The following is a 13,161-nucleotide window of genomic DNA, read 5'->3' as shown; positions in this document are numbered from 1 at the left end:
CTGCAGTCCTAGACACAGGTTGTCCTTCCTCTGTTTTCCCTCCAGTGTGTTCCCTGGGCCAAAGCTGTTGGCTCAAAACCTCTCAGAGAGACAGGTGAATTTGCCTTTCCCTTTGAGCGTAGATAAGAGTAGGACATAGTCTGCTCCATGTTTAATGTGATATGTAAATGTATTGCGTCAAAACGTAATGCTTGGTAAATTGTGCTGCACAACTTATTCTTCATACTGAATTTATATGAGGAAATGTGGCCTTTGCTTCCACCCTGTGCCATTTCTATTCATTTTTTCTTGAAATGAAGTAAAATAGCAATGTATAAGTTATTTACCTATGTATTAATCTTATTTCAAAATATGGTGGGAAGAGAGAAAGAGAGAAAGAAAGAGACATGTTGGAAAACCTTACTTTTACTTACCATGCTGTGACTTTGTTTTCAATACTAAGTCAAGGTTAAACTGTGGTTGATTTTATCCCTTTGTTCTTGACAGAAACAGATTCATGAATGGAATTTTACAGCTTCTTCCATTAGGGGAATAAGGTTGGTATGCCAGTAAACAGTTCAGTGTCTTTTTGTGTATGTTTTATATTTCCCTTAAGTGCGAAATCTGGATTCTACCTTAAATCTCTTTCAATAATGGCCTGTTATAAATGCTTGTTCTGTCCAGCCTGCCTTGAAATGTCACAGAATAGTTTGCCTTTCCATGCACAAGCAGAGCTGTACATTTCTCAGATCTGAGAGGGTTATTGGGTGTCTGTATTCTCTGGTAGACTTCTTTGTTTTCCATTATATAACTGATTTTTGTAGATTTTTCTAAATGTTTCACTGAAGTTATTGCCATCTCTGCATTTAAAAACATGGAGGGCAGAAGGAAAGAAGAGCCTTTAGTGCTTCTTGCTTCCTTCCATAAGTGAAAGAAGACTTTGTTTTTCTTTAAGTAAAGGAGACTGTAGTATCTGTTTTCTGTTTGGAATTCAGAAATGCTTCTGATATGGCTTTATTTAAATACCTGCTAGCTAAAACTTGAATTATTAAAGAACTAATAAATGAGGCATAAATGTAGTTTTTGCTAACTAATAAATGAGGTATAAATGTAGTTTTTGCTAAGGACAGAAAATAATTCTTAAGCTGTAAGTAGACTACTGGTAGAGTTTCTCAAGGACTAACCTTTAAATAGTTAGGAGAGTTCCATTTTGTGATGCTTAGATCAATGAAAACACTAGTCACAAGTAAATGGGTCAAAATATTAGTACCGAAAAAGATCAGAATATTATATAGATGGAAAAGGATTGTTCTGAGAACTGAAAGGATAGAAAATATTCATATTTGGTGTTAATAATTGCAAAATGCATGACTACATTTAGAAAGTAGATTATGTATGTTAAGTTGGGCTGCTTTGCTGCTGGAAGGGTGAGAGACAGAACACCAGGAGAGGAAAAAAAAATCTACTTGTCTCTTCTCTGAATTCTGCAGCTGTAGCTAAGAACCAGAGGAACTGTAAGTACAGGGAGCACCCGGTGGGCTTTTGCTTTCTCTCTGAGCTCCTGTGTCTCTACATTGGTGGATCTGGCCTTTCTAGGGACATCTCTTGCTGTTGTCTGGGGTCACTTGTGTGACTGCATAAGCTTAAGTGCTTGACAAACGTTCTGATTCAAGTACAAGAAGAAATTCAGATACCTAATGGGTTCTGTAGTTCTGACAGGAGAGGGCTTCTAGGCTTTGGTCTTGACTAAGAGTGCCTAAAGTTTTAGGCTCCAGGTTTGCCTTCCCTGAATTTGTATGATTTACCTAAGCAAGTAAGCTCAGTGAAGACGTACTTCTCTGACTAAAATGAGTGGCGGTTGAAACCTAAAACTGTGGATTTGAACATAGATTCTATCATAACTTCAGTCCTTTCTTCTAAAAAAAAAAAAAAAAGCAGGCTTTGGTTTAAATTAATTTTACATGGTATTTCATTCTATTACTCCAATGCAATGTGAATTACTGAAGTCTGTGGAACTGATTGAGAATAATTCAGCATTCTCAATTCAATTGAGCATAAAGTTTCTGTGCCACATTAATTACCTTCAGTCAACACAATGCACAGAAATTAATCTTTGAGAAAGATAACTTTAATCAAAAGGAAGCAAGCAATTAATTTCATTTGCTTTGATTTTTAATCACTACTGAGTGATTAAAAAATCACTGTATTACAAAGCTCAAAGAGGCAATCTTTTTTGAATTTATTGGAGTTAGATGTTTGCTTTGTCTGTGACAACTTTAAATTACTATACTTTTGAAATTGCGTTCCTTTAGAAAAAATAGTCTCAGTTAAAATACACTCTATCAAAACTCTTGAACTGTATTTATACTAACCAGTTCATCTTATATACACCATACATGACAATGTTTATAATGCAGTATTGTTACTTAGATACTGTCTTGTCTGTCTTATCTTTGCCCCTGGAAGAATCCTCTTGCTTTGTCTCTTAGTTCTCAAGTCTGATATGTGCTTCTCTGACTTGTTAGACCTGAAATTGCTGTACTAATGAAATTTAAAAATGGCATAGTTATTATTTTCACATATTTCTAGCAAAGTCTTCAGGCAAAATTTGGAACTTTTGAAAATTTTCCAAGTAGCCCTTAATGGTGCTTCAACAGGCAACATCAATTGGCCATGTAACATGAGGCAACTTTACTGAAGTGTTCTGTCATGTATTTTGAGTAACTGGCTCTGCAGAAGATATGCAAAACTGAAGAGTTTGACTGAACAGATCAGGCAAGAATCTAAGAAGTGTTATTAACTTAAGGCACAAAAATACCTTAAGAAGCCTAACAACTTGGGATTATGTAGGAAAATACTTCAGTGCAAGTGGTTGGCATAAGAGGTTAATTCTTAGTTTTATTTTCATATTGATACTGTGTTTTATGGCATTTCACTTTTTGCTGCAGTGTATTTATATGGGATATATATGGCAAGACACAGTATGGAATAAATAATCCCTTTTTCAGAATTATTGCTTCAATTTGGAGTAAATATTGGTCATCCCAAAACTTGTTTATTAGTTTAAGGCCATAAACATTATAGACTGAGAAGGATCTGTTACACTGTTGGTATTTCCCAGTTCAGGTTTGGTTTTTTTGTAGAAGCAATAGAATTCCAAAAACCCAAAGTACTTTTCAATCCTTAAGGAGGTTTTCTGGATAGCTAAATCAGTGTCAGAGCAATTCAATTTCCAGTGAGGTGTCATAAAGTACCAAGGAGTCTGATGGAATTGTGTAAAAGCAGAAGTGTAAGTAAATAACAAATCAACCTCAATACACCTCAGTATTTTGCCAAAGTAAGCAGCAGCTTATTTATCACAATGGAGAGAGGATTATAGAGTATATAAATAACCTGAAAACTCCTAGTTATAAGGAAAATATATATAATTGCATACTGATTCTCTGAAGTAATTATCTGTGAAAAATATATTTCTTAAATGTTCATAATTTTAAAAAACCCTCCTCATTGCCCTATTTCTTACAATAGTTAACATTGTAACATTTTCCTAATGTGAATTTTACAGCATTTCCAAGTTTGATGAACGATGTTGTTTTCTTTATGTCCATGATAACTATGATGACTTTCAAATCTACTTTTCTACAGAAAACCAATGTAGCAGGTGAGTTCAGTTTGTGTGGGTGTTTCATGCCTCATCTATATCCTAAACAAAATTGATTTTGTAAAGATTGAAAACCAATATTTTTCTTGAGAAACAGGTTCTTTATTTCTACCCTTATTTTTTCTCGATAAAGAAGCAATGTAAACTTGGTGATTCTTAAGGTGATTAGAGCGTCTATTGTACTTCCTGTGTGATTCTGATTAGTTTATCTGCATACCATTATGTCTGAAAAAGGCTTGACCAGTTTAATCTAAATTACAGATATTATCTTACTTTTCTTTATCTTGGCCGTGTCATGTAAGGTGCTACATTGTTTCGTGTTCCCTTTTGTGTCTGTTCAGTTTGATTTAAATAAGAGTATCTAAGTGTGACAAGAAATTCTAACTTACATTGTGTCAGAGATCTGTGTTGCTGATTGTACCTGTAGTTAAACGTTTTCTGATCTGTTGTCTCGAAAAAGTAAGGAAGCTAACTGAATTTTAGGACTAAATCTTTACAGACTAAATTCTGCCTTATGACTGGTAGTTGCAAAGGCACCTTCTGAATGATATAGGAGGGAGTTGTTGATACACTTAGGTTTTGGAGCATAATGGTATTTTCACTATTTCTTGCAATAATCACTACTTATGTATTACATAGAATAAACTCAGGTTAAAGAAAATTACTAGCTTTGCAGAGGGCACTGCATAAAAGGTAGGAAACAATAAAATTAATGTTACCTCCTCAGCCTTAATTTGGCCGTGCAATTTGCATGTCATGAAACATGGCCACATTTTTCATGCCATATTCAGTGCGCTACAGGAGTCAGTTCAAGAGATGTCTCTGTTATTTCATGAAAGAGATGTATGAAATGAAATTATTACTATTTAAAAAATTTTTAAATAATTGTTAACAATTTCTTACAGAATTTGGAAAAGAATGAGTAGCTCTGTCAGGGAACTACAGGAAGAAATGTTCTTGTACTTAAGTATCTCCACCCCAGAGAACTAGAAATCAGTTAAAACTTTGTTTTTCTAGCTACATCACTACCTTTATACTTTTGGCTTTCTGAATGCCTGACAAAAAGCTGCAACATCTGGTTTTCTGAAATATTGAGTAATCACACTTGCAGCCAAACATGTACTGAAAATTGAGTTGAATCTACTGAGATTTTACTATGCAATTGCAAAAACAAGTAACTATCAGGTTCCGCTATGGCAAACATAATAATTTTATAAATAATGAGGCTTTTCAGTGTGTGTTTGATGTTCTTCATCATTTAAAATGGGATAAATATGGAGAAAGTTAGTAATGAAAGAAAGCTGTGAACATGCTAGTCAGTTTATTAGCTTGAAAGCAATGCCCAGCTTGCAAGAATCTGTTTAGTCTGCTTCCAAAAGGGTATTCTTCTTTGATGTTGTGCTTTGTATTTATTTTTTTAGGTTCTGTGGTTTAGTGAAAGAAATTTTGTCTGATGCAGTTGGCAGTACTTTGGAACTAGAAGGAGAAATAGATGGAGACACATTAGAGGTATGTCAAGGATAAAAGATCTGAGAACTCTGAAACTTATTCTCAGTCTTCCCTGCACTTTCATATCAGTATAGTAGTAAGATAAACAGCATTTAAACTCCTTAACTATATATGAAATTTAAATTCTTTCAAAATTATTTGTACATGAGATTTCCATTCATTTGAAAAAACACTTTGTTTATGAAGTGGGCCTGTTACTACTGTAAACTGCATAAATCCTTAATGAAGTGTGTTATTGTATTTGTATTCTCTAGTAAACAATGTATAGATCAGAATCAACTGTTATCAGCTGGCTCAAGTGGATAAAAAAGATAAAATATTAAATAAATGCTAAGAAAAAACCATTGCAAAGGTACTTCAGTTTTTCTGTCTGGTACTTGATACCATTACTACTCCAGGTAATTTCATTTGATGGGTTTCTGTCCCAGAGATATTGCAGGTGTTTAGGATCAGGTTAATGCACTATGCTTTTTTCTTATCATTGAAACGTCCATGTTAGGAATCCAGTAGCTGTAGGTTTTCTTTCTAATTAGTACAGAGAGGAAAAAAGGAAAAGCAACAAACTTGGAAAGGATTATTCACATTTCATGTGGTCTCAGGTTGGGATAGGTGAATCCCCATGTCTTCGTTAGAGAAAGTGACTCATAGCACATGTCCACATTTGTAGCATTAAATACATACCCTGTATTTATTAGTCTTCTTTTTATTTGTTTTGAAATCTGAAAAGCCACCATAGAAGATAGGTTGTAAGTTTTATTTGTGGACAAGCAAATTTAATCAATCAATTAATGACCATGAAAACCCTCCTGTGGCTTGTTTGAGCTGGGCATCTTTCTGATTGTGTCTCATTCCAGCAATTCTCTTAGGCCGACCATTCAGAGCAGCTGTTCATGGCAGTGAGCTTTTGTAGGACTTGAGGCTTCAGGGGATGAAAAAGAAAATATATAACTCTCAGCTGTACTGCTAAATGTAGTTTCATATAGTGGGAAAGATGAGTTTTTGCACTGCAGTTTGTTTGGCCACAGAATTCTTTCCTCAAGCGGAAAGGACAAATGTGCACATCTGTTAAGCTCAGTTTAATACAACCATCTGTGGTCTTGACACAGCTTCAGGGCCCTGCCTTGGTGCAGACAGGGTATTAACTATAGCTGCAGATCTGTATATTACATAATTATGTACTCAGCTAATAGCAGGGCTATCTCCACACAACACAGCCTGTTCGGCTGTGTAACAGTCTCTCAGAGGATGTGAGCTCATCGTGGCTTGAGCCTTTTAAAAACTAAACTGAAAAAATCACTTGACAGTGCATAGCAGGAAGCAATCTTGCATGAATGAATGACATATGGAGATATGACTGCAGAAATTAATTTTAAGTCTTTGAGCTATATCATTCTACCTATCTTGAAGTTTTCACAGTTGTTACCTTGTACTAATTGTCTTAGGTTATGACAATGAAACAGAGATCAGGACTTCTGAAGGGGAGAAATAATTAGTTTAGTTACAAATGAAGAAAGACGCTTAACTGCAGCTTGAGATCTTACATTTAAGAAGTGACAATGAGGAAAATGCAGCTTTTTGTGGTCTTGATGGGCTCCACTAATACAAAGAAAACAGTTCTTGCTGTTAATAAAGCAGTTGTTTATATTTGGGGAAGAGGAAGAAATAACCTCATGCAAAGTCTGGGGCAAGAAAATCTGATTTCAGTCAGAATCCTTATGAGCTAGGGGTTGTATATTTTATATATAAACTGCAGTCTAATTTTACAGCTAGTAAGTATTTTGAAGGAGTGTGAATGTTGCAGTTCCTTCAGCCGTGGGGTATTCACTTCCATATATTGATATGAATAAGTTGCTATTACTTTAAGAATACCTGCTGTACCCCAACTGGATAACCTAGAGAACACTCTGCCTTACAGAAGGTCAGATATGAACACTTGTTTACTTCTACCTACTGGTTGGATTTCACAGCCAGTGGATCATTTATGCAGATTTTTGGCAACCAACAGTGGTTTATTCAATATTTGTAGCTGTTGGGAAGAGAAAAGGCAAATGTAAAGTGACATCAAGTATATACAAATCTATTAAACTGTCTACTAACTAGCACTGAACTCTAAATACCAACAATTTTCATGTATCATGGGATCCAGACTGGAGAACATAGGTTTCTCCACGGTAATTAAAGGATTGGCTTAGTACCAGTGTGTTGCAGATGGGGTTGCTGTCAATCCTAAATTCTGCAATGTGACTGCTGTCTTTTTTCTGCACAGTTTTATGTCATATGATAGCTGTGAAAGCTGGATGTGCTCCTACCAAAGAACCTGGCAATTTTTGCATATGGCGTTTTGGGTCAGTTATGCCTGTCGTGTAGCGAGATTATGTTGTGAAGTGCTGAAATGTGAAATGAGGTAAATGGAGCTGTGCTAAAGCTGTGTGTGCTCCAGTTTAGTTCCACTGAGCAGAATATGCTGTCAGGATAAGTGACAGACAGGTTTCCTTTAGCACATTCCTTACAGCAGCATGAAACTTGCTATCTTTGCCGAGGTGAAGAGGGGGAGTGTGGGCACTGCAGCAGCAGAGCTGCAGTGTGAACTGGGAAGGCACATCAAAGAAATTCTTCTCCAAGGCTGCATTCTGTATCACAGAGTTACATTGGACAACGCAGAAAAAGCAGTCGTTGACAGAAAAATCAGTAGTTATGGCCATTGTAAAAAGTTCTGTTGTTTGTTTTTTTAATAGGGAATTCACATGAGGCCACAGAGAGTACCTTGCAGTTTTCCCATATTTGACATCCTCTTGGATGTGGGAAGATACTGGGGGAGATCTGTGTACTCCTGACAATATCTGAGACTATGAAAATGTCTAGTTCCTTTCATCCTTTATAAGTTCCCTGATTTGAATCATGGATGTGCTGTTCAACCCAACTTCCGTAAGAAATTTGGTTTTATATAGTGTCTGGGGTACACTTCCATTAAACATTCACTCATTTAGAGTAGGAGAGTTCTGTCACAAGGTCACTGTATGAGGTGGTGTAAATTAGTGTAACTTTACTGAAGTCAGTGAACCAGCATTGAGTTATTCAGCTGGAAATATGACCCGGCACGTTTCAGCGGCAGTGGAAACCACCATGATATTTAATGATTTGTTGACAAGATGAACATTTTTTCTGCCCTTTGGAAAAATAATAAAAATCTCATTGTGAGAGGGGATGTCCTGGGGTGACTATATGGTCTGGTTACTTTTATCTGTTCGTTAAACCACTGCTTTCAAAATTTTAGGTTATGTTCCATGTATTTACATGTTCTGAAGGCTCTGTCAGCAGTTCTTAGAGACAATACATGAATGGGTTCTTTTGACAGCAATGTTTTATTAAATTTGGTTTATTGGTGTGTTCCCTGTTTAGAAATGCATCTTTCTCAAAGTTGGTTAAGGAAGATTGTATTACAAAGCAAGTAGAATGGAAATTTTACAAGCTGTGTAAAGCACGAGGCTGGTGGGTAACCTGCTGTCCTACAGCTGCACTGCAGCAACAGCTTTGTGCTGTGCAAATTGGCATTAAGGCTCTCTGTAATGTGAAATGTTAGTGATAACAATTTCTGTGCTGCTTTGTTTATCTTTTCTGCTTGCAGTATGAATATGATTATGATGAGAATGGTGAAAGGGTAGTTCTAGGGAAAGGTACTTATGGAATAGTTTATGCTGGAAGAGACCTTAGCAACCAGGTCCGAATAGCCATCAAAGAAATACCTGAGAGAGACAGCAGGTAAGACCTAGTTCATTGTTATATACACACTGTGAAGAAAAATGCAGTTGTTTTTAGAAAATTTGGCACTTCTTAGCATGTGTTTCTGTGTGGTTAGTTTATAAAATGCCAATATACTGAAATTCAATTACTATTTCCTCCTACTATCCAAAAGTACCTTTTTGAGAATAAAGACTTTGTATTTTTGGGGAAAATATATGATATATATCATAAATATGACAGTTTAATAATCTGTATGTGTATCTTACGTTCCAGGAGACATTGGTTTTAGGTTGCAGTTGTATGTCATTTGTATTCTTTTTGAGGAGGTTGAAAAGCATGAGAGGAGCTCTGGAGTCAAAGAGTGCTATGTATTGACACAGAAGACACACATATAAATTCTTGAGGGCATGTTTCTCCACCAACTTCCTCTGAGATCTGTCTCTGTACTTTTTTGGAATAGGCAGTGAATGACACTGCATTTTAAGGTCATGGACAAGATGTTTGCTGAGAATTGGACTGGTATCCCTAAAATCCATTCTGTTGTCACACTAGCACTTAAGCATAGCCTAGAACCTTTTCCTGCATGATGAAATAATCATTGGTCCTTTTTTTTTTTAATAGGTATTCTCAACCTCTTCATGAAGAGATAGCACTGCACAAATATTTAAAGCATCGGAACATTGTCCAGTATCTTGGATCTGTTTCAGAAGATGGATACATTAAGATTTTTATGGAGCAGGTGCCAGGAGGTTTGTATCATGCTCAGTTTGGTCTGCCAAAGTAAAAGCATTTGGGACTCCAAACTGACTGAAAGTCAATAGATAAACACTTAATGTGTTTGTGCTTTTCTGTTGGGATGTTAACTGCAAAGTCCTTTTTCTCATAGAAAGAGTAAATTTGAAGAGTATAGGTCCCAATACCCTCTACCCTTTCTATAATAATTCTAAACATAGAGAGAAGTCAATAAAAGTATTTGGTTTCAAATACTCATGTGTTAAAAAATAGTGGAGTTAGAGCTCTATGGTCCATTGAACTCAAGTGTCTGAATGATAACTGGAGCTTTCAGTGTAAGTTTCTCTTGCAGCAGTAGCACTGATAGAACAGTTAAGTACTGTTTTTTAACTGCTGTGTACAAAGGACTGCTATTCCCTAGGTAGATTAGAGATTAAAGTGAGATGTGTTCCTTGCTTATAATTTCCAGTTTCACTCCTCTAGCCTTCTCTGCTGGATGCAGAGGATGTGAAATCTCTTTGTAACCTCTCCACCTTGTTTCCATCTCCATTTTGCTATTTACTCTTCAGTGTCAAGGATGTGTCAGAATGAGTGTTCAATTTTGCATTCATTTAATTTGCAAAGTAAAAAAAGAAATAAGAAGAAATGGGGGGAAAAGTTCAGATTTTCTAAGAAAGGTCCAGACAAATATTCAAAGTGTAATTAAATGCATCCAGGGCATTTAGGGATGTAGGGAAATTATTTAGTTTTTGAACCTTTGTGACCTTCTCACCTGACAGCTGGGACACTTTGACCTGCATGACTCATGCAGATGTGATGAAATTATACCAACACTTCCACTTGTTTTCCCACACTTGTTCACAGTGTCAGCTGGTGTTATTTCCTGTTCATATATGCATAGTAAAGTGTGCTGTGATTAGTTGCTAATGGCAAGATATTACTGAACCAATTTAGATATTTTTAAACTCTGGAGTCTTACAAAGAAGCTAGCTGTTCAGATTGTATGAGATTCTTTGAGGAAACTTTAGAAAGCTGTCAGTTCCTTTAGCTGAATTTTTCTGGCCTTAAGTAGACCTACTGTACTTAGTTTATTTTGTGCTGAATAAGTAAAACTGTTCTTTATTTTGCCCCGTGATTTAAATATTTGTGTTCTTTAAAAATTAGTTTTGTTAGAATTGGGGATGTGTAGATGGCCTATCTCCTACTCTGAACATCCATTCAGGGATTTTTTTTCAGGAGCTTTCTTTCCTGTCTCTGAATATTGCCAGAAGTTGATGCCATATTTGTAAAGAGAAGGCTCTTTCTGATACAGATTCTACCCTCCCTGCCTCAAGAAAATCAGCTTGTCTTTGCCCATACCTGTGGCTGATGAAGTACAGTGTACAACATGGTAGAGTGTTACCTTCAGTCCTTGTTTCATTATGGGCTACATGGCTGCTAGCTGTAGTCTCAGCAGTTGTTACAGTGAAGTGAGGGGGATTGATCCAGCTCTGTCAGAACATTTATTCTTCTTGTGGGAGTAGAACCTGACCTGGCAAATAAGAAATAATTGGTCCAGAGCAGCAGAAAATTATTTGCTATGAGTGATCTAGCAAGAATTTGGCTTAATCATAGTTACTGCTTTTCATTTATATTAGGATGTTGAGCAAAGGCATTATTCAGACTTAGGTGTTTCATGTTAATTTGGGGAATTCGCTGTCTTGATACACTTTTGTCTTTAACTCCTGTAGGCAGCCTCTCAGCTCTCTTAAGATCTAAGTGGGGCCCAATGAAAGAACCTACAATTAAATTTTACACCAAGCAGATTCTGGAAGGCCTCAAGTATCTCCATGAGAACCAGATTGTACACAGAGATATAAAGGTAACTTTTCCTTTTGTGTGTCTTGTTTGATTTGCTTTTTATCTTCAGTTAGTTTTGCTTTAATCTGAAGTAGCATTTTTACTAGGATTTCATGGAAGCTGAAAACAAAAGGAAGGTATAAACCACCTCCTTCTCTTGGTGCTCCTGGAATATTGCTTTGTAGAAAGGTGTATTACAAAGATAAGTGCAAACTTGAAGGAGTATTGAGATTGAGAATCTGTATTTTTCTGTCTCCCCCTCCCTGTTTGCTGCCTCCCTCCCTCCTTCCCTCTCTCCTCCTTCACCCTCACCCCCTCCCCTCCTTCCCTCTCCTGTCCAAACCACAGGGGGACAATGTTCTGGTGAACACCTACAGTGGCGTGGTTAAGATATCAGATTTTGGTACTTCCAAACGGCTGGCAGGCATCAATCCATGCACTGAAACCTTTACAGGTAAGATTAATCTAGCAGAGTGATTAAGGGTTTCATGACAGCTTTAGCATTCGAGCCAAGAGGCTCTTTGGCTTAGTGATGAAAACACTATTGGGTCTCTGTTTGCAGGGCAGAGTAAATGGGAGTGTGATCACCATAAACATAAGAACATAAGCTTGATAGTTTCTTGACTTTTTTTTTTTTTAATTTAACTCTCTTCCATTTTACTTTTTGGGGGTAAAAGTTTTTCTTCAAAGTGTTCCTTAAGTAGCAATTGGTTGTTGCAATTAGATCTGGAAACACTTGAATTTAGCAACTTTTTCATTTAACAGTCTTGGTATTAGTAACTTAGACTTGCACACTTTCTAGATGTATGTTTAAAAGTGCAGAAAACCAAACTCAAAATTATGAACACTTTCAGTTTTGAGGTGTTAATTATAAAACCCAACCAGCTGGATAACAACAGTAAACAGAACAGCTTACAGGCAAATTTTAGGCTGATGTGTTACAGAACAGCTTTCAATACAACAAGGTTTTAAAGACTTGTAATATTCAGGGAAAACAAAAATTGTTGAGCAAAAGGGGAAACTCCACATTAAAAAATGAATATGTGGTCACGTAGTTTCTTGGTCAGTGGATGTGGGTAACATAGTGGTTTTGCTTGTTATATGTAAAGGCTGATATCAGAAGCCTCTTACTTGCCTGCAGTTGAAGTAAATGATACACAGACAAAGCCATTAGTCATGGATGGTTTCAGAGTGGAAGACAAGAGATAAACTTCACTTAAGTGAAAATCAAAACTTCCCTTTACCTCTCTGGTGGTGTCTGCAGCTCCTCCACCTTTCTTGCAAAGGAAGCCATGCAAATAAAATTAAGGTTCTGACGTAACTTGCCTTTCTCAGTTATTTTTACTCATTGTCTCATTATTACTTGTTATCATTTTCTTTGCCTGTATTTTACATGCTCCTTAGTGACTTTTTAGCAACTGATTGTCAGTAGGGATGATATATGGAGAAATGATATCTTAAGAAAAGTCACCATACTGTAATAAAAGGAGGTAACTCTTTCCTTGTGCCCTTCTTCTTTCTTCTCTTGCAAATTTTCAGCCCTGTTTGTGCCTTTGAGATGTAATTTGCCATGTGAATAAATACTTAAGTTATCATTTTGGATTTAAATCAGTAAGCAGGTAGCTAACTTACTTTCTAGAGACCTTTGAAGGTCCCCAGAGGACCTTAAAAGGTCTCTAGAAATTTGGTTTTGTTCTGTA

General features: G+C 36.4%; 1 protein-coding gene across 4 annotated transcripts in view; it reads left to right on the top strand.

The window, feature by feature from the left end:
* The window catches only part of MAP3K15 (mitogen-activated protein kinase kinase kinase 15), an 81,025-nt gene that overhangs the window by 54,220 nt on the left and 13,644 nt on the right, over positions 1 to 13,161 (top strand). For all 4 annotated transcript variants that reach the window (XR_005952313.1, XM_041400003.1, XM_041400002.1 and 1 more), the window contains 7 exons: positions 487 to 536; positions 3,545 to 3,640; positions 5,062 to 5,149; positions 8,775 to 8,908; positions 9,512 to 9,639; positions 11,353 to 11,483; positions 11,810 to 11,915. Coding sequence is in view for 3 of the 4 variants with exons in the window: in XM_041400003.1 (XP_041255937.1) it covers positions 487 to 536; positions 3,545 to 3,640; positions 5,062 to 5,149; positions 8,775 to 8,908; positions 9,512 to 9,639; positions 11,353 to 11,483; positions 11,810 to 11,915 (733 nt within the window). In the remaining variant the exon portion in view is untranslated. The remainder of the gene's footprint in view (positions 1 to 486; positions 537 to 3,544; positions 3,641 to 5,061; positions 5,150 to 8,774; positions 8,909 to 9,511; positions 9,640 to 11,352; positions 11,484 to 11,809; positions 11,916 to 13,161) is intronic.

Source organism: Onychostruthus taczanowskii, unplaced genomic scaffold, assembly GCF_017590055.1.
Source record: "Onychostruthus taczanowskii isolate IOZ18803 unplaced genomic scaffold, ASM1759005v1 scaffold17, whole genome shotgun sequence".
NCBI lineage: Eukaryota > Metazoa > Chordata > Aves > Passeriformes > Passeridae > Onychostruthus > Onychostruthus taczanowskii.
Note: the sequence above shows the minus strand (reverse complement) of the source record. Positions and strands in the feature narration are given on the sequence as shown.